Source organism: Folsomia candida, unplaced genomic scaffold (genome assembly GCF_002217175.1).
Source record: "Folsomia candida strain VU population unplaced genomic scaffold, ASM221717v1 Fcan01_Sc001, whole genome shotgun sequence".
NCBI lineage: Eukaryota > Metazoa > Arthropoda > Collembola > Entomobryomorpha > Isotomidae > Folsomia > Folsomia candida.
Window position 1 is genome coordinate 20,787,070 of NW_019091193.1, and position 27,769 is coordinate 20,814,838.

Below are 27,769 nucleotides of genomic sequence, written 5' to 3' on the forward strand. Positions count from 1 at the left end.
GGATACGATTTTGAGTCTAACAAGCTCCAATTTTGCATGAGGAACATGTACTTAATTCTAGGACGTCGAATGCAGTACTCGTTACATTAAAAAATTTTGAAGTTTTTATTGGAAACTAAAAACATGCATGAGGCGAGAAATTGGTTGATGTTGGTTTGTGTGAGGAGTCGCCCCTGGATCGCGCCGGCTGATCGATGAACAAAGTTGAGATAAGAAGAGGAGAAGAGAGACTGGCCGGAGTCGGCCCTTTACATCACTCACACCGCAATTTGTTGTTTGTTGTTTTCCTCATCATCATCATCATCTGTTCTGCTCACCAAATTCAAATCCTAATGTCAATTTGCAAACTTGATTAAAATCAAATTGTAAATAAGTGTAAATTGACCTTGCAATATTTCTGTATGGCAAACAAAATGGGTATAGGGTTTCCTTTGCTCTGCAGATATTAAAATTCAATTCGGTTGTCAGTTCAAGTGTATGAAATTTGCTACTTTATCATTTTATGTTATATATCCATCATGTTGTTTATCTAATTAACTTACGACTGTAGGATGATGATGTGGCCTGTTCTACCATACCTTCACCCATTCAGTTGAGATAGCAGCATGTTTTCCAGTGGATCAGTAGCAATTGGATCATCATCTGCTTCTAAATTACCAAAATATGGTGGTCGTCCTTTAGACAGGTATAGTAGACGTGTACTTTATTGTTATTCTTTATCTGTCCATTTACATCACAACCAAGTTATTAATGGTGGGTTGATTTACTGCTCAGGTCCAGGAGGCCCTGGTTTATTTCGCTTCTCGTTGCTGTCAAAGTGTGCTCTTCACTGGCAATTTTTTTGTTGGCCGAGTTCCTCCAAAAGGTTGCGCATTCTCAAGTAGGAGGTCATCATCGGAACCCTAGCAGCAGTGACCATCATGGAGTCCCCACGGAAGAAAACATCATTCGAGTACAACAAGAGTTTAATAAACAACATGAGAAAACTGGTTTATTATTGGGACGATGGGGCCCGATTTTCCAGACCTTGGCTTTTATTCAGATTATGTACGAATGATATCCAATTAAGTGAAAATGTCACATGCATTTTTCATACGAGTGCCGATATATACTATATTTTTTGTTTTGTTATATAGATCTGGGTTGAGCTACTCATTTGTTCAGAAACCACTATCAAGTGCAAAAAAGATATCAATTACACCTGGTCAATGGCTCCGAATTTTTAGGCATTCTATGATTCTGATTTTATTCTGGTTGACTTGGATTTCTGGTTTAGTTTTGACTGGACCGTTGAGAACGGTGTTTGTATCTTTGCATTATGATTACACTTTGGCTGGAATTGCATCCGGTTTATTTGTTGGTAGGTTTCAAATATTTTCTAGTAAATAAACTGTTAGTTGAATTTTAACTAGTTAAGATAAAATTTATTTATATAATATAGCAAAATCGGGACCCAGATTGCGTGGATGTTTTCTATTTGTTGCTGGATTACTGGTGCTACTTTTGTTTGACGACAACTCTGAAGTAAATGACCACCATAAAAATTTTGGTGTTGAACAAAGTCATGTTTATTTGTCCAAAAATTCGGTAGGTACATACAATAATACCAATATCTAGGTCATACTATAAGGTTTGTTACATAAAAGGATATTTTATTAACTCTATGTCTACGATTCTTGCATTTGTTGTAGGCTGGGATCATGACCTTTATCGTGTTTCTGATTTTCAAACTGAGCTTTGATGCATTATCCAGACGTCTGGCTGTTGATGTAGGAGGTGTAAAGCGTCTTCATGCAATATCAACAGTTACTTCAGGGACTATTTTAGTGATATTAGTTTTGGTGGATGGATTTACAGGGGTATGAGCAATTTTTCCGTTAGTTACTTTTGATCAATAATTGATCATCAATTATGCCTAATTACTTTGATAATAAGGTAATTTTTTTAAATTTTTTTCAGGGTACATTTATTTCAATATGGGGCAACTTTTTTACTCTAATTTTCATAGTACTGTTTGGATTCGTACTAAATTATTACATTGATGCAATTTGTATAAAACGGTAGGCCCATATTTTAACTGTATAGGGTAGGAAATACGTAATGTTTATGAGATTTAAAGACCCATGTATGTATACATTGATTTTCATAGGATGGATGCTTGGCAAGTTGCACGAATAGGTACTAGTGCTTGCCATTTATCGGCTTTCTTTTATAGTCTTGCATGGATCACGATGGATGAAGTTCCCAACGTAGCTGCAATTGTTGCATTTTTACTTATTTATTTTGGTAAGTAAAATTTATCTTACACATGAATTTCTCATTAATATATATTTATTTATTCCTCTGTTTTTTTCTGAAAAGGTACATGGAGTCTAACAATGTCTGAGCGTGCTAGTGGGGGTGGAACTTTGATTGGATTTTCTACCGATGGTCTTCCACTTTTCAACTTTTCTAGTCATTTATCCGGCGAAGGTCGCGTTCCTTTGTGGAAAAATTGCATTCGTTTAGCATTTTCGTTTTATAAGCAGATTCAGGAAGATAGAATGAGTCGAAAGATTTTTTACTATTTCGTGCTCACTGTGGGATTTACCACTGTAGAATTTCTGTATGGTGCTATAACAAATAGTTTGGGCCTAATTTCCGACGGCTTTCACATGCTGTTTGATTCTATGGCTATCTTCATCGGACTATGTGCTTCAGTAATGTCCAGGTGGAAACCCAGTCCAAGTTTCCCTTTTGGGTAATATAAAACATAACGCAACTATCAACTATAAGATATTTAATTTTACTACATTTTTAAATAAATTATAAAATAACTTTGAATTTTTATACAGATACGGCAGAATTGAAATTTTATCAGGATTTTTAAATGCCTTCTTCTTACTGGTTGTGGCTGGTGTCATTTTCGTCGAAGCTTGGGCTCGCTTGTTTAGTCCACCAAGCGTCGATGCTCATCAGACATTAACGGTATCTATCATTGGACTAATTGTGAACCTAATTGGAATTTATGTGTTTCGAAATGGCACATTAGACCATACTCATGTGCACGATAATGCAAATATCAGAGGTTAGCCTGCCGCAGTTAAGATTTTTTATCTATACATAACTCAATATTTATTATGAGTTATACAAGTTATACTACAGTAGTTGAATTTTTGTATGTATTAATCTTTCTTTAATTTCTATATAGGGGTCTTCACTCATGTCGTAGCTGACAGTATTGGCAGTATTGGCGTTATTATTTCGTCCCTGTTGATAAAACATTTCGACTTGCTCGTGGCAGACCCAATCTGCTCCCTTGTGATTGCCACTCTTATTGCCAAGACGGCTTTGCCTTTGTTGAAGGATACTTCACGTGTCCTTCTCCTCTCTGTTCCATCCGGACTTGAAAGAAATTTACAACAAGTGGTCCTACAACTTCTTGCCGCTGAAGGTGTGAAAGGCTACAAGACTCTTCGATTTTGGACTCATTCAGCACCACAGTTTTTAGCAGGGTCCATTCATATCCAAGCCACTATGGATGCTAACGAGCAACAAATCCTACGATATGTGAACAACTTGTTTTCGTCCATTGGATTCAGCCACTTCACAATCCAGATTGAAAAAGATGATTTTATTGCAAGAAGGAGTATCGATGACCTGGCATCCATAACCAGCAAAAGTATAACCGGAATTGATATTGTGGGTATTGGAAGCGACAGCTTTGCTCCAGCTAACAATCCAAACGAATTGCCAGATATTGTGGTCCCATCGGTATGATATGGTTTTATGTTTAAAGGCCGATTATTTGATTGTAATTTCAAATCTTAACTGTGTGATAATAATATATATATATTTATTTATTTATTGAATAATCATACACCGTTGTTGTATATATACATACGAATTAATGATAATTTTGTATCAAATATGTATACATATTTTATTTAAAATAGAATTAGGTACAAAAATAATCATGGAATACATTTAATTGATTTGTCGAGTCAACCAATAATGTAAACATTTTTTTCATCATAAGTAGAGATAGTTTAGTTTGCGTTTTTTTGGTGGCATTAAAATATCTCGACTTCTTGTGGAACAAGAAGAACCAGCTCTTTTAATGACAGAAACTCTTTGTACAACATTATTAGGCTGAGACTCTTCACCAGAACAATTTATATCTTGGGTATCATTATTGGTTTGAGTAGAAATAGTTACAAAGTTTGCCACTGTAGTGTTACTACTGCGGCTAATAGTGTTAGCCTTGATAACGGCATGCCCAGGTAACATCGTCGGCGTAAAAGCAGAAGGTGTAAGGGTTGGCATCTCAGGGGAATGAGCAATGGAAAAAGTCTCAGATTTAGTCTGTTTGGAAAGATAGGGAAGACTAGTATGCAATTCTTCTTTCGTTTGTACGACGACGGATGTCCCCTCATCCTTTCTTTTAACGGAATCTTGAGTTTCTCCAATTGATTTGCCCTTATTATTGGACCCCGACGATGATCTTACCTGATGATCATCCAATTCATCCAAAAGTCGACGAATTACTACATTTTTTCTATCCAACTCATGTTTCAGCTTCTTCACTTCCAGGGAATGCACTGCACTTCCACTGCATTGCACTCCCTGATTTTTCGGCCCTGCGGCTGCACTGAGACCATTCAAAGTATTTTGTAGCTCTGATTTCTTTATGAAGGGGATTGCTCTGGACAGGGTGGCGTTCGCCTCGTCAGTCCACTTGAAGATGGTGGGGACGGCGTCTTTGGCAAGCACATGATTTCCTGCCGTCCCCGGTTTTTGCTCATCATCCACAATGTAGTCCTCTCGGAGAAAGTGTTTGGAACATATTCTGGAGTTCACCGTCAGCTCTGGTGTGTAATGACCATGGTTCGTGATTTGCTGTCGCCATTTCAGAAACTTGTCAGGGGTCAAAGGAATTCGATGAAAACGCACCTTTAAACCATAAATGCATATGTACATATGTACAGTTGACAGTGTATTTGTATTGGAAATATTTTTTGCAAAATTGTACACATACCTTTGCTCCTTTTACGTCCACTTGTCCAACTTTGGTGTCACAAAGGGGAACACAACATCGTTGAACCATGTTGCAGCACAGTTTTTATAATATGTCTTCGGATAGTACCGTCCAAACACATTTACATATTTTTATTTTTATTTAATACTTATCTATTTAAGATCAAAGAGTCAACCGGAATGACGGAAAATCCCACTCTTTTTTACTTATACAGATAGAGGAACCTCTGTAAGCCTAGATAAGTTTTAATAGGTGCAACATATTGAGTACCCCAGCCAGACTGTGTCCTGCGGAAGTGTACTCTGTGTCAAGGGGGGTATTTCACTGGTTTGTGGAAGGAAAGAGAAAGTAGCGAATTTCAGAGACACTAACTGACTCACTGAAAACCCGCATGGCCAAGGCCAAGGCCATCCAATATCATCATCCTTATTGGTCTGGTGAGTGAGGTTGGTTGCCTCACAAGAGGAAACCCGGGTTTTACTTTTACTCCGGGTGAGTTTCTTCCCTACGATCTCTACGCTACATGTACACAGTTGACAAGTTCCATTCTGGGAAAGAGGAGATTCGCGATCCTTTACCAAGGTTTCATGTAGTTCATCTGTTCATCATTTCACCTTTTTCTATATAGACGTTAACCCAGTGCCTTGACCTACACACGACATTCTTTATTAGATCCTTTAACTTGCACAACATACAGTGTAGAAGGATATTCCAAACATGAAAAAATTAAAAAAGCAAACGTAAATAATCATATTTGCAGTCAGTATAAACATAAATATCGACGATATTGATATCGTCGTTGGACCACCAAATGGAGATAAGTGAGAATCTTTTTGTTCCAGGAATACTTTGTCCCTTTCTGGAATGGAACTAGAACGATTCTCACTCCACTTGGTTCAATCGTCTTACAGTTCTTTATATTTAGTTCTTTACATTTTTCCAATATTGTGACGGACTATACAATTTGGTGAAAATGTTATAAAGTATGTGACACATTTACGCCTTGAATTTGTGGCACAGTCTCATCTCGCCTACTTCTTGCAGACCATTACTGCAGCAGTCTCATTTTTCTCATGGTTTGCTGAATAGCGAGACCACCAGCGCCCTCTGCCTCACTACGCAGCTAACCAACAGAACCTGCCAGCCCCGGCCCAGTCAAACGAGCACTGAACGTGGTAAAATCCAACAACTCCTTTCTCCCTTTTGCCTTTACCTCCGGCTTTTTGAAAACAATTCTTTGAATAATTTCAAAACTTTCCAAAATTGTCCAGAAGGAACGACGACAACTGTAGTTATCAATCATGGGTTTCGCAAACATATGGTATAGCCATCCCCGAAAATTTGGAGCGGGTTCCAGAACTTGGTACAAATAATATATTTTTATTTTTCAATTTTTATGGAACTTAAAACTTGATACTGCGTTTTATATTTTTTTGGGGTAGCTCAATAATATTTGTAATTTTTTAATGATTTCAGTCGAGCCTGCGCAAACAAACACGGTCTCATTAGGAAATATGGCCTGATGATCTGTAGGCAGTGTTTTAGAGAATATTCCGCTGACATCGGTTTCAAGAAGGTAATTTGGATTCGTTTCATTACAAAATAACAAATTGTGTTGTATAACGTGTTATTTAAGTGAATAATTATAATATGCTTATTTCTTGTAGTTGGACTAAAGGAACACATGCCACCGGACCGTCACCAACTTTGATAATAACATTTCGTTAAGTTTGAAGTATTTGTATTTACCATCTAACGAAAAGGTCAAATAAATGTTTCCTTAAAACAAACCAAAGTCAATTATGAATTATGCCAATGCTGTTAATAAAGCAGTTTGTACACTCCAAACTGTGGTTTCTAAACGCATGTGCCGTGCTATATATGCAGGATGTTTGCAAATAACTATAAGATCAATGATAGGGTAATTTTGTTTCGTTCTTTACTATTTCGGAATGGTCACAAATTTTTTATGTTCCAAATCTTTGGTGACAATTAGCATATTTTAACATGCATTGGAGAAAGTCTCTTTCGCCAAATCGCTTCAATGGTGGTAGCCAGCTGCAAAAAAGTTTAACATATATGAACAATGGGCATTCCCTGCGTTGGCGCAAAACAATTTCGATCATATCGCTTTTTTCACTTACTGCATTTCTGTAAGACGTATTTGCCAAGGAAGAAACCCTGTCGTTGAAACTACCTTTCCCAACGCTATCAAAAGGTCTGGTTCAGATTTCAGGGTACGACCATCATCAGAGGAAATAAATTTTAAATTAACTGAGCAATTAATATTTGCATCTACTACTCTCTCGTCCATCTCTTTAATCTTTTGAGAAATATTATTAGATGACGAATTGGAATGAACGAACTCGTGGTACAAGTCTTTACAAGTTTGTATAATCGCTTTTTTCCCATCGTCACTTCCAAAAATGCATACATTTAGAATCTCTTGATCGTTTAATGGCAAATTCCCATTTTTCATGACACCTGAATAACAATAAATACAGAATTAAGCTTTAAATGTCTACATACTCAAGGCAAAAGAAACATGGGTAGTATATTCTTATACAAAAACAAAATTACCGTTCATACTATGGCCATTATTAATGTAACCGTTGTTGTTACTGCGTTTATCGTGGACGACGACATTGTGTATGTTAATTTTAGGAAGTAGGACTGTTCGTTCCTGAACAACCCAAAGGTTATGACTTATTTCTTCTTGCACGTAATGTATAAGTTGCTTGTAATTTGACTTGATGTACCCTACAAACAATTACGTGAATTATAATTTAATAGTATTTAATAAATAACCAATGGTTTTGGGCTTTCATAATTAACTCTCACCACTATGATCATATAAACTGACGATGGGGATATCCGCTATCCACGCATAGGACACCACTTTGGCTAAAGCTTGGAGATCAACAACATGGGCTGGAGGCTGCCCAGCGGGAAGGTCAGCGTGGGATGGGGACAATTGGGTTTCACTGTTGTGATGACCCCACTTCCTTACAACCCCTTTTAAGTTGGTCAGCAAGGTTTCGAGGGGTCCCAAATGTTCTCTCGGAAACACAACCACTCCCAAATGTGTGGGCGTTTTCCTCTTATCCGCCCGCAGCCGCCTAATTAACATGTAAATTCATTTAAGGCGCCGTCCATAAATTACGTAACGCTGGCTGACATGAGCAGGATAGGGAAAAAATCCTATCTTGCCCATGCTAGCAAGCGTTACGTAATTTATGGACGGCGCCTAAGAACAAAGAACAGCAAATTGTTGTACTTCATACTACAACCTCAGGGTGTGGAAAATGCTTGCGAGCTGGCCGTGGGTCGAGTGGGCAGGGAGGCAGGTGAGAAGGCGATTACAAATCTGCCTGACGTTCCAGCCAACTTCATCCACAATGTGGGACAATATGTGGTACAAGAAGTGGACAAGGACATAGAGAAGACCCAGGACAAGTGAGGTGACCCTTGAGAACATTGTCATGTCCTATTCCCGCATGGGTTTGTGACCTGCACCTACCACTTGGACCAGTCACTCAATCACCTTCAAATGTTTATGAACACTCATAGTATTTTGTTTTTTTAAAGCCGGACAATAATATAATCTATTCATACGGCGTATTTTGGGTTTTGCCACGAATCTTTTCGTCTCTCTTTGTCATCTCACTCGGTGCAGCAAATTGCATCAGGCAGGTTCCTACACGTGTCGTATCACAATTCGCAATAATAAGATCATACATTTCGACATTTCTCAGGCTCATCTATTTTGAGTCGCATCTATCATAAAGGAGGACGAAGAAAAATAACTTTTTTAAATAATTAAAGAATGAGGCATGAGTTCGTTTTCATGGTCAGCAATGCATGGCATCGCATAGCCATGAAAATGACTAGAAACGCGTCCATTTTCTCGAACTCAATCTCTGTTTTACTATCGTTATCATTGTCGGTGTCCTATTTAGCCAATTTTATTCTTATTTAATTTCTAAACGAAGGAGAAATATATTTCAGAGATTTCAGAGTCGTCTCGATTTCCCCACTTGTAGCGTTCACGGAATCCACAACGGGTACAAACATTTATCCTTTCGCTGTTCCCTGCTGACACCGCCAATCAACCGTTTTAGTAATCTTTATGATTATTTTGACAGCGAAAGATAATAGGTCCTTCTGTTTGTGGGGTAAATATGGAGTTTGGGGTGGAATGGGAGTGTCCAGTGAGGGTGGACAGGGCCGTGTTACCCTCCGTCGTCTCTAGCTTGGTCCAGTCCGGAATCAAACTATTTCTTCACCAACGAAATCAAATTCCACTCCCCTTGGAACAACTCCACCAGAAACGCATGGAAATTCAACGGCAAAGACAAGAAGAACAACAAAAGGATGGCCTTGTTGACGGTCATTCAAAATCTCAGGAAACTGAGCAGCCGGCCAATGATGACCTTAGGGAACGAATTCAGTTCATGGTAATACCAACAATGCAGTTGGCAACCAATACTCACTTCATAGAATTGAAACCTATAATGTCTTTCAGATCTCACAAAGGAAAATTAACCAAAGCAATCTAAGAAGGCAACGTATGTTTGAACAAATGTCAAAACGAGAAGAATTAGCTGTTGAATCGATTATGAAATGCTTGAGGGTACAGCAATGTTTTGATGAACAATAAGATTTATATGTAATCACACACAAGTTTAGACGCTCGTATATTTCAGATGCTGGATGCACAGATTCAAGAAAATTTTGAAAATGTTGTAGCCACTGGTCTGTTTTTTGGTTCATCACTTCATACTCCAAAGGAAATAGTTTTGTTTGACCTGTCAACAATATTGAAAGAACTACGCGGCTCATCAGTGTCAGGAGGAAACGAAAACGACCAAAATTCGGAACAGACGGAACAGTTAATATCAAACTTAACGCGGAGTTTTTACAAGTAAGAAATATAGAATGAATATTGCCAACTTGAAGATTTTTCAATTATTGAATTATGCATTATTTGTGCTAAACACAGGGGTATTATTATGACTGAGGAATTTTGCGATATAACCGAAAATAATCTACCATCGACCCGAACTCACATTTGTCTGTTATCCAACAAAGAGTTTCCAACGAAGACCACTTCTATTGAAAGTAGTGAAGACGAGCCGATGGTATTATTGGAAAATGTAGAGATATTCACTGACCATTTAACCTTTGAACGTAATTCTGACAATCGAAATGAAACAACCGCATCGAAAGGATTTGACAGCTCTGTATCATCACAAGCAGAGCTATCGTTAAATAATTCTCGAGTTTCTAATTCTTCTCTCACCTCGGAGAATAATGAATTTGATGCTAAACCATCTCAATTCAGAAATAAGAAAATTAAGGTACTAACAATTAAGATAGATATGAAAACTAATGAGGAACAATCTGTTCCAGCTCGTAATATTCGTGACAACGAGTGTTTATTTTGTTATCAAATTCCGCTGCGTTTGAAGGGGATTACATCTTGCAAAAACACGTTTATGTGACCTTAGTTGTATCTCTTAAGAAATAAATTGTACAACAATAATTTTAACTACGCAATAACATATAGAATTACATTGATAAGCCAGACCGAGTAAACTGAATAAGAATTGTCAAAAATTTTGAATAGTGGCATCTTTTGTCTGTTATCCTGAACTTAACTTGATTGGCAAATTATTTATAAAAGTTACAATTGTTTAAACTCAACGACATGAATTATTATTGGGACTAAATAACATACATATAAGCCAAAACAATTATGCAGCAATGTCAATTAGTCAATTTGTTAATTTGAAATACACAAAACAAAATCAGAATAATTGGTAAAATTTAAACAATATTTTTGTAATTTAAGGACATAAAAAGGAAGCATGTTAAATTCGTCAGCCATCACTTATGTACATACATATATTTATGTGACTCATTGGGTTAACCTAAATTATACGGATTTTCAATTTCGCACCAGAATCATAATATTTGTGGCCTATATGTTTAGTTAGTCTTGTCTTATCGCTTTAGTAATAATCATAAGACTAGTTTGTTTGTTCACTTATCACCTCTATTTATTTATTACGATAAGTCCGATCAGTGTAATGGATTTGGTTTGCGTATAGATTTAGATTGACATAAAAATGTACTGTCCAATACGTGCTGTTTGAAGTCGTTGCAAACATAACCGCCCACATGCTGGATTGTCGAGTCCGGTGTCGTAACATGGTCATAAAAACATAGGGCACTGAAAATGATGACTGATGAGTTGGTTTTACTTACTAGTAACAATTATAGCGCAACTATTAATTCATTCTGGCGCTATTTTATTGCGAGAATGCCCAAGATCCCGTTTGAGAAACACAAACGCCATTCTCATCGAAGGTGGCAAGGGAGAGTTCTCCGAGTTTGTTGGTGAGGCAAGAGGTTTCCAGTCCACACTCTGTTACCGTTTTCAGAGTCAAAAAGTCTGTAATTGACCGATCAGACAAATTAAAAACATTTCTTGATATCATATCTTGTGTGTATTAATAGAGATGTAAATCTAGCGTAAAGTTGTATGTATTTGTATATACTCACCACCCTCAATGTCCGAAGCCGCATCATTGTTACCGACTCCATCGACATCATCACTACCTTCCTCCTCGCGACATTTTGCTCGGTGAAATCTCGTAATGAGAGAGTCCATCATTGGTGCTTGTTTGGAAAATATCTGGAGCATTTTACTCTGTCTGTTGTTGTCCGATTGAAGAAATTGGATAAAAAGGCAAGGGAAGCAATTTGGGTTGGACTCATGGTGGGAAGGAAGACCTGCAGAAGGCCAGCCCAACTCCACCCGCACATTCTCGAAGCGTGCACCCACCAGAATTCTCTGCGAGGTACAAAATTAAATTAATTAGGTCCAATAATTTTTACTGACCAATTTTAAATATTGTAAACGTAAACAACTCACATTCCTATAATAGTCGATAACGTGAAGGCTGTGATTGTTGATAGCTAAAAGTACAAAATTGTCGGGTGAGTCCAAGAACGACCAGAGTCCTTTCGATGGACTCTCCACTTGCCCATGGAACATTGCACTCCTAAACAATACATAAGTCGACGAATCACTTATTTGTGTTATGACTCATAACTTATATGTTATTTTTGAGACAAGCATTTATAGCTTTAGATAGTTACCCGTAATAAGGCAGCGCCCAACATAGCTCGAGATATTTTCTAACTAGTTTCCTAGACGGTGTCGTCGGTGGTATTCTGCAAATATTGGTAATGTGCAAATGCATACATATATCCGGGTTTAGTATTTATTTCTAAACAAATGGCAATTGTAACCTTACCTTCGAAAATTTTCTAATAGCATTACCGAAGGAGACGTTTTCTTGCGACCTAAAATAAATGAAGGTATCCAAGTAGGTTCACATACATGTTCTGGAAGGAATTGTCGCTGATTTTGTCTGCAATTGCATAGCAAGAGATTTATTATAGATATGCCTCTACTCCAAAGTTAATAAATCTTTGAACGATTGTATGCAATAAAAATATTACCTGAAAAAGTCCACAGTATGAATTTCTGGGTTAAAAGATCCCATCTCAATTCCTGCCTGTAGTGACCCAAGTGACGCGTAATCATCAGACTCGCACGGATATCTTCCACTCAATATATTGTGCCTAGCTTCTGCATACAAGAGTTCTAAAATCTTGGAGTCCTTGAGTCGCATTTCTTCTCTTTTTGTCAGATAAGCAGAACGCCTTAGACAAATCCGAGGGTCATCGGATTCAGCTTCCAAGTGTGTCGCAGTGCTATAATTGTGAAGCAGTCTGGAAAAGAAATTTTTGTCAATCAGAGGTGGATGAAAATCGGTTGATTTGTATGACTAATAGTTTTTTCTTAGATTTCTCACTACGTATTGAAATAAAAAAATAAATTACCCCTTCCAGTTTTTTCTCACTCCAAGAGGTTGCTGTGTAGGTTTCAGCTGCACTTCTGTGCAAGTTCAGAAAAAAGGTTTTTGTTACATAAAATATTCCGTATGACAATATTGGGAATTAACTAATTATTATCGCAATCGAAATTATCTTGTGGGAGAACGAACCGAGGAAGGAGGAAGCCATCCATATAGAAAACACGTTGGAGGCATAAGGCGACAATGCGAGCTCTTCACTTTCCACGAGGGCGTCCAAAAGGTCTTTGGCTGTAACAGAACTGCCCTTGTCTGGAAGTTAATGTAAAGAAAACAGTTTATTATTGAATCAGGGTGCCTGAAATTTACTCTTTCCACTTATTTCTCGATAAGGAAGCTCTTTTCAAAATTCATAGAACGATATATTATTGAGTTGGAATTTATTTGGGCAAGAAATAATGATTGATTGTCTGAACTGGGTTAGGTTCCGTATTTTAAATTTATTTAAAACCAAGTTAGCTTGTCATCTGTGTACAATGCAACAAATAAATTTTGCATTGAACTCACCAGGCTCCATTACTACGGCTGTCCCCGTCGCAAGATACACGGCTATTTTACATCCTGCAACCAAAAAAATAATTCAGAGTGTCAGTTAAACAATAAATTTCATGTAGGAGTGGCTCAGTATTCAAATATTCATTTTTTTTAATGCTAATATTAATAAAAAATCCTCACGTTTAGGGACTCTTGGAGTGATTTTACGTTGATAATAAGAGTCATCCTGCGTCTGCGTTTCCACAGATGTTTTACGGATAATGAGCCGTTCATGGAATCCACCATGGTCATCTCCCTCCATGGGCGATGGATCCTCTGCCGAAACCAGTTGGCGTTGGGGCGATGATGTGGGCATCATTATTATTTGGATTGCGACGTTGTGGTTATCGATGGTCTACTTTTATAGGTGACGAGTAAGTCGGATGAGATGATCTACTTCTAGCCTATTGGTCCTGATAGTACTGCTTCATTTAATCACTCATCTAGCCAACAACATGTTAACGAGTTACGTCTTTCCTAATGTCGATGTACGATATTGAATATGTAGGCGTGTCGTCGTGTAATTGCTTGAGTAACTGTCAGAGGTGCATTGTCGAAGATTGCATATTCATGAAACCCCCAACTGAAATTGAGACCTATTAAGACTCTAAGCTAATCCTAAGAGCTGTGAGCTAAGTTAGTGAGATGTGCGACAATTTGAGATACCAATTCTAACACAGGACAAAGTGAGACGATAGAAAAATGCAAGTAACACGGATCACAATCACAGGCATCCACTCATCCAGTTAGGCAGGTGATTATTTTATGTTTCGATGATTTTGTGATTTTTTTTGCGAATGTAATCTCTACTTAATCAAATTAACATAGTTTTGAAATACCCTCAGGATATCCGACTTTACAAAATTGATACAGGAATGAACTAAAATAACTTAATTGTTGCAACTAAAGCAAATTATAAACCCTACAATTTGACCTATTAAAGATTTTACGAAATATCACACCTAAGAGAGTTCTACTAAAATGAAAAATGAAAAGTACTTTACGTCCTTTCTAACTTAAATCCTAACTAGTTAAAGTCCTGATTCTCCTTTTCCTTCCATGAAAATTCTGAAAATATAAGCCGTTAGCAAATAAGTTTGACAATTTATTACGAAAGTAGTGGAAAAGGTTAAACTACTGGAACATGTTTAAACTGAGAGAACGACAATTTCCAAATTGTAAATATTTACTTTTTTTATGCTTCCTTGAACTTCGACGTTCCTTCAATCCAATTATTATCTTACGAGGAGAAAGGTCTACGGATTCACTTAATTTTTTTCTCTACCACAAAAATTATGGATTTCAGAGAGTTGCGGAAAGTGGAAATGGTTCACTTTTTCTCTATTCCTGGCTGGTTGGCAAATATGAGTTTGGTTTGCTCGGTCACACTCCACTTTTGCTTTCTCTCTCTCTCTTTCTCGTATATATTTTGGTTTATTTAGATGGTTGGTTGGTGATGTAATGGAAATTGGAGCAGTTCTCCCTTCTGAACTCGCCAAGCTGGGTGTATAACATGCAGTTCACTTTCATGACGAGTAGCAGAGCTCCCTCCTGAACTGAGCCCTCCGAACCCCTCCGACGCGGACGACTCTTGGACCCCATCGATTTTCTAGCTAAAGTTCCGGTGGACTTTCCCCAGCTTTCTCCTCAGCCTCTCACACGGTCGCCTCCGTCTTAGAAGACCCCCTCCTTCCATCCTCCTCCTCCTACTCCTCGGATCATACTTGGCTAGTTGGAACATGCCTATTCTGAACGCTAGGCGAACCTCTTTCCCTCCGGAGCAGCTCCTTCTCAGCATTTCTCAACTGCTATTTACTTCTTTCACTGCTTGCTTCCTCTTCTCCGACATTTAGGGACAAACGGGTAGCACGTACACTTTATTGTGTAGGATTTATAAAATGCCTTGCATAGGTAGACACCTGTTTATGCAAATTATTTACCTGAGCGATTTCGATCCGCTCGAGATTGAGGGACCTCTTGTGCAATCACTCACACATTCGCCATGCATGTAGTCCAAATAGTGTCGTGATATCAATCTCTGTGGGGTGTACCAGTATGTGTAATAATGTGTACATATGACACATAGGTTAGCAACTTTCTCTCTTTGTTTCATGCTGTATGCAACTCATCCATCCAAATGTTTCATGCACAACGAAATTACTTGCGAGCACAGTGCATCAGTGGAAGTAAGGTTCAAAATAGGCGTTAATTTATTGCAGTATAAGAGTATGTATGTTGTAATTAAGTTATATCAGTCAAATCAAATCCATAAGAATAAAAAAGTCGCGTCCCAATTCCTGCACACAGTTCTTTACGCTTCTCAATCGCTCCTCACAAAGGTTTGAATCAATTTGAACTGAGAATTGAATCTGTCCAAACGTCTCAGCACAAAGATGCTCACCACCTCCAAATATCGTAAACAGCTCTTATTTAAATTCCAGTGGCTGAACAAACTGTTGATAAAGTATTCATAGTACGGCTTCGTGTTCTTGTTTCCTGGAGTCTGCCTCATCCTTGGTGTTTCCTCCAGCGAAGAGAGTGAGAAATATTTAAAAACCTTGAGGTTCAGCTTCAGCTTGACAGAATGTTTCCAAGATGTGAGGAAACTGGAGCTACTAGACTTTTGAGAATCATCAACTCCTGAGTTTAAGGATGATGCATTTTTTAAGTCGCTTTTGTAGGGAGAGAACTCATCTCCAAAGTATTTGTAGTCACAAGCATGAAATTCTTCAATGTACTCGAGATCAATCTCGTTTTGATTTTTGTGATCAATGTGAACATGTTTCACTTGGTCCATTTCTTCGTCGTCAGAGTTCATTTCCCCGAAGTCAAGTTCGTGAAGTGGAGCCAATTCGTTCTCTTCAATGTTGAGTATTTTACAGGACAAGTCCCACAATTTGTTTTGAAACTTTTCATCCTTACAGAGGGGGTGTGGTTCGACAAGCTCATTGTTTGCGAGGAATACACCACCACTACCTTCAAAGTTAGCAAATCGTTTGTTAAAATTTGTATTGCTACGAACTACATGCGGTCATACTTATGTGCATAGGAATAAATTATTTAAATATAGTTCAGACAGCGAGTTGTTTACCTTCCAACTGTGGAGACAGGGACGTGTACGCAATTGATTCTGCGGCAGAATGTGTTCTCTGCAAAGTAGAATAATTTGTGTGATTAGGCGTGGGAAAAATAGAAATAATGGGAATGGCACATACTTCAAAAAAGAGTCGATGCAAAATTCCAATCTTGTGCACCCAACCGACACGATTCCACATTTCCGTTTTAACAAATCCGGGATGAACGGAGTAAGATCGCACAGATGCTCCGATTTTCTGCAATCGCTTATCCAAAAACCCACTCCAAGCTGTCAACATTAGTTTTGTATCCATATACGCCTTCTCGGATGAGTAAAACTCTCTGGAATATTCCATATATTCTATAATTTCTTTCTTTGCTTTTATTTTTTCAGGTTTAGTTTTTTTTTTATTTAAGTAACAGCATAACAGCATTAAAACTGTTATTATTCTTACATCATTTGTGAGTCGCTGAGGTTTGGATAGGCCCCATAATGTTCGAGAGAAGAGACATTGACTATTCTTCCGTGCTTATCTGTTTGAGCTGACCAATGCAGTTTGGGTAGTAGCATGTAGGTCAAAAGCACTTTTTTGTGCAATACAAATCAATTAAATGATTTAGATCAAACCGTTGAATTGAGAAGTAGAATTATGTGAAATAATATACCATGTCCAAGATAGTTCACTTGAAAATGCTGCTCCAGACCTTCCACGGTTAACCCATAAGGAATGTCCTTAACTCCGGCTACGTTTATACAATCAAATTTAAACGCTTAGCATATACTTATTCGCAATTTGGTTCACCATTCGATCACAGAATTATTTACCATTGTTGATGAGGACGGTAATTGTCACGTCTTTTTTCATGACTTTGAATGCAAATTCCTTGATGGAATTGATAGAGCTGAGATCAAGAGAAATGGCCTGCAAATGCAAATGAGAGAAATACATTGACAAAAATACTTGATATTACGGGTTTGGAATTTATTTGGGGCCTAGGAAAGTTGAACAGGCTGATAAAGGAGAAAGGGCTGATTCATTGTTTGAATTTTAGTATTTTTTTGCAAATAATTTACATTATTTTTTCCTAAAAATTTGTTTTTTAACAGTTTACAAAATAAAAAAATAATAATTACTTCAATTGTACCAGTTGTGATGCCCTTTCGCCGAAGGGCTTTGACGGCATTGTTTGTGGACATCCTATCACGACATCCTTTAAAACACATATTTCCATACATGTCAATTATCATCTGCATATATTTACATCATTTCTACTGTCAACAACTGTACCAATTATCACATGCATGTCACATTGGAGGAGCCTTTTCACAACTGCAAATCCAATTCCCCTAGAACCTCCTGTGATTACTACGAAAAAAAATTCATACAAGTGTGTAAAAATCCAGCAAATCCATTTTCATTCAAATACACAAGCATATTACAAATTAGAAAAATAATTATGTACCTGCAGTTTCTCCCCGACGCTTCTCATTTCCTAATAAAAATATTGTACATTTATTGTACCATATTTGTATATATATGTACAACATAGATATAATCATTGAATATGAATTCGGCCACAAAAATTGAGCATTGCATTCGGAAAATTGGGGATATACGTATGTAGGACTTGTGGTAAAATCCAATGCTCAAGATTTGGATTTGTAGCTTCAAGTATAATTTTTGTTCTTCTTACTGGGCAAGAAAAACCTTCTAGACCCCACCGTCTGTGACAAGAGCCATCGATAAGTGTGGTAATTATTTATTAACATCCACCACAATCTCACCATTGTGGAAACTATGCCTAAAAAGTTGAGATGGAAAAAAATCATTGTAGCATTTTGTCGTAGCAGGAAGAGTATAAATTTGTGACAAATTATTTGTCCCATATATTGCTTACAATTAGTATAAAAACTAAATATATATTTCTTACCATCCCCTCCGGGGGGTTTGACGTTATATCGTATCATATTTTTATCCTTTTTGATTTCTATCTACACTATGCGAAGTATTTAGAATAGAAGTTCATTCACTGTTCGCACTTGAGTCAAACTTAATTACGAATGTTTTTGAAATCATCAATTTAGTTAATATTTAATTTAATTAATGAATGAATTCACGGACCATAAACATTATACAAGTAAAATCTAGCACATGGACTTCACACTTTTGTTTTCAATTGCTGTTAATCATCAACAGTCAAAGACAATCACAAGCACTGACACCAAAATTATGCGCTATGTACATATGTATGTAACGTACAATATTTGTATGTGTCTTGGTTTGAGAGAGTACATTAATAACTTTGTCAGGCATACATACATGGATAAATATGTGTCAGAACGATTATCAATGCACAACAATAGTATCAGGATATAACAATAACCATTAAACTTGAATGCTATCACTTCTTCACAAATCTTTAACAAAGGCTCAAGAGTAGTAAAAGGTCAGTTCTTCATAATAAATAAACTAACTTGTGTTCATTGAAGTATGTACACTTTATTTTACTGGAAGGACTAAATATTTGCCACATCCAAAGTGACGACTGGTAACAATTCTGTTCTGGCTGGAGGATGAGCCAGCAACTAAATAAATAAGTACACAAATATAAATGTCTTTAAAATAGGTTATCCATTTTTACTCTCTCAGTCGCTTATCTCTTGCGCAAAGAGAGGTCAGAGTGAGGTTCACGAAATCAGTATTGATTACGATTCTGCTACAACTTTCAGAATGGCGTGGATGATGATCTTACACTAAAACTTTGGTTGGATGCGTGCATATTTAAGGTACAACTCTACACATGCATGCATAATAATAATGTCCAATTTATTCCTAGAGATTAAATTGAAACTGGTGATCAGGTCAGGTTTCGTGAAATGGAAAAATATTTATTTGATGTACTCTTCACTCTGATGTTAAATCGGCATTCGATGTAGAGGATAAATAAATTCGTTTACCAAGTTCAGTTCAACACTAATTTGATGTACGTATATTACTTTGTCCAAAAACGGAGGAGTCGATAGAGGCGTTTTAGTGCCTGATGATGATGCCAAGAACAAGAATGACTTTTGATTGACCCGTCGTTCAATGTTCGATGCAGAAAGAAGCAGCAGATAAAGTGCACATATTACTGCATGCGGATCGAGTGTATGGTGATGATGATTGAAGATGATGTTTAATCCTTCACTCAAACTTGTCGATGCACAAAACTACAAACTATGTATGTATTTACTTGTGGGGATTTAGTATTTTTGGACAAGATGCCATTTTTACAGGAGAATAAAGCAATCAGAGTTGAATGATTTGATTATGTCGTAGTTAAAATTGTGTTGCACCAGTCGGTAATTTTGCTATTTGCACAAAAATTGTTCATTCAGTGAAGCTGCTTGGTCCAGATTGTACTGATGATGAGAAAATGGAAAGAATCATATATGTAAGAACTTACGTATGTAGTAGACATCACACCACCACACACCCATTGTAATACTTGTATTTTAATGCAATCCACAAAACACTCTCATCAACTAACCTTAACCTATCCATTCGACCTGTGGGCATAGGTAATATCATCACAATTCTCGCCAAGAAGCAGCAAAAAACAAAGAAGTAATTTCATATCAAGAGCTGAAGCGAATGTTAGTGGGCACAGACATACAGATAGGAAAAGCTGCGTAATGGGTGTGCATACCTGACTGCCATTTTGTGAGGATCTATGGCATGGTATTTATGTAAGTATATGTGCAGATATCAATCTTGTTATTATCTTGTCTGTAGCTCAGCGTGGGTTGGGAAATTTATTTCTCATGGAACGGAAAAATAGTGAAAGACATGAACCAACTCGTGCATATGCTTACAGATAAATGTAAAATTTAAAAACTCCGTGCGATGACTTTAAGGCTGAACTTTAAATGTTAAAGAATTTGTAATTAAAACACGGTGCTACAGTTTCAAGATCATTCAAACCTTGCTGCATACATATATGAGTTAATATCTGTGCATAAAAAATCTCCACGCTCGTCTTAATGCAATTCTTAGGAGATAAACTTTCTTGCTCGTGTGTTCGTTAATGTTTTTCTTGACTATTTTCATACATATTCTGCTTGCAAAACTACTTTCAACTTTTGGCCGCTGGAAAAGCCAGATTTGCTAGTGCGTAAAAACATATTCACATATTAACTCATAACAATAATCCCAAGCATCTACTTATGTATGAATCACACTAGAGCAGGAAATCACATGAGAAAGCACCTTTATTGCGACATCAATATAGTGCAATAAATGTTCACGTACTTGCACTGATGAACTTACTCAGTACTCACAATGCGATGACGCCAGCGGTCTCGCTCCGATTTTGACGAAACGACGATAATTATGTAGCCTTAGATAAATAATTAAACACGTGTTTCAGGATTTTTCATAATGCTCAGCTTAAACGAAATTATGACGCAATCCGTGAGCGAAAATTCCCATTTTCACCGTGACATTTTCTCGCGAGGGAGAAAATACAGATTCTCGCTTACGAATTCCATCCTAAATTCATTTGAAGTGTTTTTTTTCGATTTGAAATTGCTTGCATAAAGTTTCAAATTTTGAAAAGTTTTGAAAAATTTTGAAAAATGCAATACGCCAGAGATTTTGAAAAACTGAAAGTTTCTGAAAAATATATGTTTCTAAAATTACACAATGTAATTATGTAGAAAAATGTTCTTTCATTTTTTACACCGGGTAAAAATTGAAAAATTAACAGCATTTAAAAAAAATCCTGATTTTGGCTGAAATTTTCTTTGAAAATTCTGCCTCAACCAAAAATGCTCAATCAAAAAAAGCATAAATTAGGTTCCACTTATTTCCTTGTATGAGCAATATAAAATTGGTCCGGTCAAAATCGGAGAAAAACACTTCATGTCCAAGCATTTTAAGTTTAAACGAAATTGGGTTGGAATCCGTCAGCGAGAATCTGTATTTTTGTCCCTTGCGAGAGAAATGTCACGGTGAAAATGGGAATTTTCGCTCACGGGTTTCGTCATAATTTCGTTTAAACTGAGCATTATGAAAAATCCTGAAACACGTGTTTAATTATTTGTCTAATGCTACATAATTATCGTCGTTTCATCAAAATCGGAGCGAAACCGCTGGCGTCATCGCATTGTCAGTGTTGTACTTGGGCACTGAATTTGCGACTTTACTTGATGCAAAAATTGCAAGATAACTTTCGAAATACGATAAGTGTTACTACATGATTGATTAAAACAATGTCATTTATAAATATAAATATGTATAAATACGTATGTATGTATGTATGCACTTTTATTTACATGCAGAACACTACTATATTAATTTATTTTAAGAGAAACTGTCATTTATGTATATACGTTCGAAATATTTGTTTTCTAAAAGACGTATGGTAGCTTTTATATTGTGTGGCAACAAAACCATAAGAATTTTGACATGACTGACGGGATATGTAGATATGTGGGCGTGCTAGCTATTTTCCCATCATGACGTGGTCATGAGTAAGTCGAGTGACGCACAACAATTGCAGGTTTACTCGTAAAAAGCTGAACATTTGTTATTTGAGGAAGTAACTTTACGCATAATTTATGGCGTAATATGTTCAAACGAAAATTCAATGCGATAAAAAAGCAGAGCTAGTATTCGGGTATACACTGCTGCACTTTAATTTTATCCCCATGATTCAACAATAGGCTCCGAATTTGAAGGGAATACCCGGGTGTTGGTGAATGCAAATATGAAAGTACAGATACATGTATCTAGAAAAAAAACATTGGCTGTACTAAAATAAATTATGAACTCCCCTTTCCATCCATGTATGAGCCATAACCCAACCAGGTGATAATACAATGTGTACATATGAAGATAACTGCATACATATGTACATATTGCTGATAAGAAACACAGCGCAATTAACAGTTTAAAGCTCCGCGTGTTTTGGGAATATTTTTAGTGAATTACTTAACTTACAAATAGGACAACTCTACTAAGAATAACTGTTTTCATCATTGCTCGGGTTTATTATTGCCAATATTTTTAGAAGGATGTCACCCAGTGACTCCAAACAAAGTCTCCGACCTTGCCAAAATGTCGGAGGTCATCCTGCTGATGGGGCGAATCCCTTTTCCTTTGCCACCTTCTCTTGGATGAATGACATCATGTCTTCCCATGTTGTCCCACAGTTGTCGTCAAGAGAGGGGGTCGAGCGGAACGTGGAAACCTTGCGGCTGGCCTTGGAGGGGGGAAAGCCTGTGGGAACTGCGTTGTGGTCCTTGGTTCGAAAAAGAGTCTATTTTACCACCTTCGTCTACCTGTCCTCCATCGTCCTCGGCTTCATTGGCCCCACGCTGTTGATGAGGAGAGTGCTGACATTCACAGCGTCCTCTGAGGCTGGAAAATGGGAGGGGTTGACCTGGGTCGGTCTGCTTATCCTGTGCGAATTTGGACGTGTTCTTCTCTTCACCCTCACGTGGGCTCTGAGTTACAGAACAGCCCTTCGTCTCAGGGCTGCCACCATGGGGCTGGTGTACAGGAAGCTTCTTCGAGTTCATAGTCCACTTGGGGAAGCGGAGGCATCCAAGGTATTAAAGCAATACGAAAATAAATAAGGTCATGGTGTTTACTTAGAAAGACTGACTGGGTTAATAATAACTTGTCCTATGTATTCTTTGATATACAAAATTTTCAGATGATAAACGTGATTGGAACAGACTGTGGGAGAATCTACGATGCGGTGGTGTTAGGTCAGGTGGCTATCGCAGGACCAGTTGTCCTCATCTTATCAGCAATTTACATTGTGTGGGAGTTGGGGTGGTTTTCCTTGCTAGGAATGATTGTCTTCCCTCTGGCTTATCCCCTCCAGGTGACAAGCTAATAAGCATTTGTTGGACCACGCATGCCACAATTTTTGATTCCTTTAGTTTAAATTGCGCGTACATAATTTTTAATTTTGTTTTTGCCAAGTACTTGTTGGCTCGTGGAAGTGGATCCTTTAGGCGACGAGGTATGGAGGCACAAGACTCTCGCATTTCAATTCTTACTCAGAGCTTGCACAATATCAAATTTCTCAAAATGTTTGGTTGGGAACCACATTTTCATCGACTTGTCGCAAGTACGGATTTAATTATTTCGGACTGCACCAATCATTATTAGCACAATTTTTTCACTAGAGTGTCGTTGATTTTTTACAGAATTTAGGGCGCGTGAGGTCACGTGCCTTCGAGGAAGTGGTCTCCTGAGTAGTGCGAGTACCGTTCTCGGGCCGACGCTGCCTCATGTTGGAGTCATTATCACATTCCTGATTTATCTCAATTCTGGAACGCTTACCCCCGCTCAGGTAACAGATGTTCCGCTCACTGTACATTACTGGCTTTGTCAGTGATAAGCCTTAGGTTTCAATGCATTATTAAATACTTCATTTTCCATCCAGTGTTTTACCATCCTGTTCGTCTTCTCGCTGGTTGGGTATTCAGTACGGGCGGTGAATCAATTGGCCGACATTCGCTATAACACAAAAATTTCAACTCAAAGACTTCAGGTAGTCGATTATATATCTTCATAACAAGAACATACTTTCACATATTTAAATAGAGCCTGCTTCGTCTCCCAGAAGTTGGGGACTGTCATAACCACTGGTTATCCAGTGATCGTCTCGACCCCGATGCTGCTGTCCAGCTGGAAAACGCGACATTGACAATTGCTCGCCGAGTAGAAGAAGCTGATGCTGATGAGTCAAAGCTTTTAGACAAAGGCCACCACGACGTTGGCAGTTTCCACCTCAATTCTTTAACTATTGTGATAAAAAGAGGTAGCATTGTGGGAGTCTGCGGTTGTGTTGGAAGTGGTAACCATAATCATAATCATACGCATATTAAATACAATCAAAAACATAATTATAGGTTGCACAATGCATTTCGGAATTTCCAGGCAAGAGTACCTTATTAGAAGGTATAGCGGGATGTATCATGCCAACCGAGGGCTACCTTCACGTCGTAGGTCGTGTAGCATATGTTCCGCAAACGCCGTGGTTATTCAAGGGCACAATCCGAGAAAATATCGTATTTGGAGAACCATTTGATTCCATACGTTATTACAACACGGTGGATGCTTGTTGTTTAACTCCAGACTTTGGAAGTCTGCCCCTTGGAGATCTCACAGAGATTGATGGGAATGGGAGCAATCTAAGCGGTGGACAACGCTCAAGAGTGGCACTTGCAAGAGCAGTATATTCCTTCAATCGTGATATTTTTGTGTGGGATGACCCCTTCTCGTCACTGGATGCCAAGGTGGCCATAACGATTTGGGACCGTGTGGTCAAAGGGCTTCTCCGACAGTATACACTCGTCGTATCCACGCACTTACCCCAGTTTCTGGAACAATGTGACCAAGTCGTCCTCCTCCAAGGAGGAACTATTGCTCTGTCAGGAACTCATCAAGAACTTATTCTCCGTCAGACCACGTCGCCACACAAGAACTACGCACAACTTCTTCACTCTCAGAGCTCTCATATTTCGTGAGTCGGTTCACATATTCGTATGCATAAAATAATTGTCCAATGGTCATAATTTATTTAGTCGCAGTAGTCTCAATATTGTGTTTCATGTAGATTGGAAGAAAAAGTTGAGTCGTTCTCTGACATCGACGCGTGTTCCACACTACGAAAGAAAAGGGATAGCCCCCACCAGGGGCCTGCTAGCAATGAAGGGTCCATTCCGTGGTCAGTGGTAAATCTCTGGGTGGGTGGAGCGGGTGGCATACTTGTCATGCTGGCTCTTCTTTTCGTTTTTGCCATCTCCATTGGATCCACTGCATTTTCCTCTTGGTGGTTGAAATACTGGTTCAGAACTCCATCATTCCCTCCGATTATGCTGAAGTACATATGTACATAAATATATAAACCCGTACATAATTAATTTTTCATAATTTGAACTGCATAAATCAAACAATATTTGTAATGTGCAGCAATGCAACGGATGGTTCAACGCCTCCCAGCCAGATAATTCAACAGCCTGAAGAAATCATAAGCGCGGATCAAGACGATAACCGCTTTGTGATGTATCGGAACGTGTATGCAGCCATGATCGGTGTCATCTTTATCACAGCTTTGTTCCGCGCCGTATTTTTTGCTATTGTGAGGAGCACATAATTCAGATAATTGGTTATCAACTCTCACTAAATCAATGCATATTCTTATATATTGCAGACATGTGTTAAAGCCTCGAAATCAATTCATGAAAAAATGTCTTTGCATCTTTTTCGGAGTCGCCTCAAAGTGGTTGACCGTTTAGGATTTGGTCACTTAGTTAACCTATTTTCCAGGGATATTGGTGAAGGTATTTGGACAAATTTCATTAGATTCCTCACAAGTTTCGCTTACGAATATAACAATTTTCTGTAGTTGACTGGAGTTTACCCACCACATTGGAACAGTTTCTACAAAATGTATTCATTATTTTGGCAATATTTTGTCTCGTATCAATCGTCTTCCCCATATTTCTTGCCCCCCTTGCCATTCTCTCTCTCATCTTCGTATGGGTCCGTTCCATTTACAAATCGGCAATACGAGTTCTAAAACGGGGTAATTTTTATTTTAATAACGTGCATGAAGCAAACACAAGAAATAGTAATTGGAAATGAACTACAAATGGAAGTGCGTGCTTATAAAATGTTTGATGTAATGTTATCATTTCATTAGTGGAAACAGAAGCCAAGACGCCTATTTTCTCCAAAATGGGGGAAACCATTCAGGGGCTGGCGACTATTCGGTCATATGGCAAGCAAACCCTGCTCACCAGATCCTTCGAAGAGTCGGTTGACGATTTTCAGGCCGTCGCCTACACGTCGTCCGGCGCCATCCGCTGGCTCGCTATTCGACTCGACTGCTTGGCCGTAGCGGTCACCGGATTAACGGCCATCTTGGTCCTTCTCTTCCACGGATCCGTGTCCGCCGCAGCCGCCGGCCTCGCACTCGCTTATGCGGCCCAACTCTCTGGGGTGCAAATCATTATTTATTACTTTGCACTGGGATTGTGCAATTAAGATTCTTAATTGAGCAATTTCTAAATATCAATTTTATTAAATTTAAAGGTATTCCAATTTACTGTGCGTTTAGCTTCAGAGACAGAAGCAAAGTTTGTATCAGTGGAAAGGTATGTATATATTTTATACACTATTAATTTTTATGCGCCCGAACTCAGTACCAAATATATAATCGTAGAATCCACAAATTCCTCATGATACCCACAGAAGAAGGGAGGGATATCTATCCTAACAATAGTAATAATGCAAACTACTCCTCCTCTGACGACGATCCACTCTTATCTACTTGGCCGTTCTCTGGGAGAATTAAATATGACGCTGTGACGTTGACATATTCGTCCGATGCCAGACCGGCCCTGAATCAAGTCTCATTTGAGGTAATGCCTGGCCAAAAAGTTGGTGTCGTTGGGCGAACAGGTTGTGGTAAAACTTCCTTGGGCAACGCTCTCTTCCGTCTCAATGAACTTTGGAGCGGTGAAATTTTCCTTGACGGAGTTAACATTGCAACCGTGCCGGTGAAAAGGCTGAGGGAATCCTTGTGCGTCGTTCCACAAGAACCTGCCGTCTTCCCAGTTAGCGTGCGCCATAACTTGGACCCAGGGGAAGAACATGGCGATGCGAAACTGTGGGAAGTGTTACGAAAGGTTGGGCTGGTTGACGTTGTAGAAAGTTTGGATACCGAGATGGGGTTCAGCTTAGGTCAACAGGTAAGGAATAATTATGGATAAAAAAACTTTGTCGAGTTTTCTGTTTATTGCAGCAACTCCTCTGTGTGGCTCGAGCTCTCCTTCGTAATGCAAAAGTAGTGTTCTTGGACGAGGCAATAAGTAGTGTCGACGCTGAAACGGGTGCAGTCATTGATCGTTTACTCGCAACAGAGTTTGAAGATGCTACTGTTTTTCTCGTTGCACATCGCATGTCAGCCTTATCTCGTTGTGATGTAATTCTGCTGCTAGAGGACGGTCAAGTACGGGACTTTGGTCCCACAGAGACTGTCACCAAGAAGTCAGAATTTATTGCCAATTTCGATCACTTTGAACGCATTCCGTTGTGACTTTTTACTTGGATACTTATCTAATTTTAATGAATTATAAAATCAATATCAATAAACGCTATTTTATGAACACATACGAGATGATTCT

The 27,769-nt window shown here is 38.2% G+C and overlaps 7 protein-coding genes and 1 long non-coding RNA gene across 10 annotated transcripts; 4 read left to right on the forward strand and 4 right to left on the reverse strand.

The window, feature by feature from the left end:
• Window positions 1-550: 550 nt before the first annotated feature.
• Window positions 551-3,987, forward strand: LOC110853185 (zinc transporter 5). Its single transcript, XM_035846276.1, has 10 exons — window positions 551-685; window positions 775-1,047; window positions 1,137-1,360; window positions 1,442-1,587; window positions 1,692-1,859; window positions 1,960-2,060; window positions 2,150-2,286; window positions 2,362-2,740; window positions 2,835-3,067; window positions 3,191-3,987. The coding sequence occupies exons 1-10, from the start codon at window positions 606-608 to the stop codon at window positions 3,757-3,759; spliced, it is 2,310 nt and encodes a 769-aa protein (XP_035702169.1). The 5' UTR covers window positions 551-605; the 3' UTR covers window positions 3,760-3,987.
• LOC118433868 lies at window positions 3,761-5,492 on the reverse strand. The gene is made up of 2 exons (XM_035846278.1): window positions 5,018-5,492; window positions 3,761-4,932 (listed from the first exon to the last, which is right to left on the reverse strand). The coding sequence occupies exons 1-2, from the start codon at window positions 5,084-5,086 to the stop codon at window positions 4,012-4,014; spliced, it is 990 nt and encodes a 329-aa protein (XP_035702171.1). The 5' UTR covers window positions 5,087-5,492; the 3' UTR covers window positions 3,761-4,011.
• Window positions 5,493-5,539: 47 nt separating this feature from the next.
• On the forward strand, window positions 5,540-6,319 carry LOC118433869. The gene is made up of 2 exons (XR_004833628.1): window positions 5,540-6,000; window positions 6,062-6,319. It is a non-coding gene; the product is annotated as an uncharacterized LOC118433869 (long non-coding RNA).
• Window positions 6,320-6,939: 620 nt separating this feature from the next.
• LOC110859154 (dehydrodolichyl diphosphate synthase complex subunit nus1) lies at window positions 6,940-8,658 on the reverse strand. Of its 2 annotated transcripts, none has more exons than XM_035846280.1 (5): window positions 8,305-8,658; window positions 7,859-8,136; window positions 7,598-7,777; window positions 7,162-7,501; window positions 6,940-7,075 (listed from the first exon to the last, which is right to left on the reverse strand). In XM_035846280.1, exons 1-5 carry the CDS (start codon window positions 8,499-8,501, stop codon window positions 6,985-6,987), a joined length of 1,086 nt encoding a protein of 361 aa, XP_035702173.1. In that variant the 5' UTR covers window positions 8,502-8,658; the 3' UTR covers window positions 6,940-6,984. The 2 variants fall into 2 exon arrangements, with proteins under 2 accessions (XP_035702173.1, XP_021963716.1); XM_022108024.2 differs by having other exon boundaries at window positions 8,308-8,657.
• A 40-nt stretch (window positions 8,659-8,698) lies between these two features.
• Window positions 8,699-10,770, forward strand: LOC110862454. Its single transcript, XM_022111653.2, has 5 exons — window positions 8,699-9,081; window positions 9,163-9,474; window positions 9,543-9,650; window positions 9,724-9,941; window positions 10,020-10,770. The coding sequence occupies exons 2-5, from the start codon at window positions 9,199-9,201 to the stop codon at window positions 10,519-10,521; spliced, it is 1,104 nt and encodes a 367-aa protein (XP_021967345.1). The 5' UTR covers window positions 8,699-9,081; window positions 9,163-9,198; the 3' UTR covers window positions 10,522-10,770.
• Window positions 10,437-14,977, reverse strand: LOC110843987 (putative FERM domain-containing protein FRMD8P1). The gene is made up of 11 exons (XM_022090069.2): window positions 14,691-14,977; window positions 13,642-14,568; window positions 13,474-13,527; window positions 13,099-13,218; window positions 12,935-12,989; window positions 12,551-12,823; window positions 12,343-12,459; window positions 12,185-12,259; window positions 11,958-12,087; window positions 11,585-11,876; window positions 10,437-11,474 (listed from the first exon to the last, which is right to left on the reverse strand). The coding sequence occupies exons 2-11, from the start codon at window positions 13,817-13,819 to the stop codon at window positions 11,332-11,334; spliced, it is 1,437 nt and encodes a 478-aa protein (XP_021945761.1). The 5' UTR covers window positions 13,820-14,568; window positions 14,691-14,977; the 3' UTR covers window positions 10,437-11,331.
• Window positions 14,978-15,687: 710 nt separating this feature from the next.
• Window positions 15,688-19,997, reverse strand: LOC110841909 (dehydrogenase/reductase SDR family member on chromosome X). 2 transcript variants are annotated; one of them, XM_022087610.2, is made up of 11 exons: window positions 18,508-19,997; window positions 18,271-18,378; window positions 18,040-18,069; window positions 17,865-17,942; window positions 17,711-17,787; window positions 17,402-17,498; window positions 17,242-17,319; window positions 17,031-17,160; window positions 16,716-16,917; window positions 16,592-16,649; window positions 15,688-16,476 (listed from the first exon to the last, which is right to left on the reverse strand). In XM_022087610.2, the coding sequence occupies exons 1-11, from the start codon at window positions 18,542-18,544 to the stop codon at window positions 15,821-15,823; spliced, it is 1,551 nt and encodes a 516-aa protein (XP_021943302.1). In that variant the 5' UTR covers window positions 18,545-19,997; the 3' UTR covers window positions 15,688-15,820. The 2 variants fall into 2 exon arrangements, with proteins under 2 accessions (XP_021943302.1, XP_035702172.1); XM_035846279.1 differs by lacking the exons at window positions 18,271-18,378; window positions 18,508-19,997 and having other exon boundaries at window positions 17,722-17,787; window positions 18,040-18,074.
• Window positions 19,998-22,490: 2,493 nt separating this feature from the next.
• On the forward strand, window positions 22,491-27,760 carry LOC110844008 (multidrug resistance-associated protein 5). The gene is made up of 15 exons (XM_022090091.2): window positions 22,491-23,170; window positions 23,278-23,451; window positions 23,553-23,700; window positions 23,780-23,925; window positions 24,019-24,126; window positions 24,180-24,432; window positions 24,516-25,101; window positions 25,195-25,461; window positions 25,551-25,719; window positions 25,792-25,921; window positions 25,987-26,166; window positions 26,284-26,582; window positions 26,676-26,737; window positions 26,806-27,334; window positions 27,388-27,760. The coding sequence occupies exons 1-15, from the start codon at window positions 22,634-22,636 to the stop codon at window positions 27,679-27,681; spliced, it is 3,882 nt and encodes a 1,293-aa protein (XP_021945783.2). The 5' UTR covers window positions 22,491-22,633; the 3' UTR covers window positions 27,682-27,760.
• Window positions 27,761-27,769: the final 9 nt, after the last annotated feature.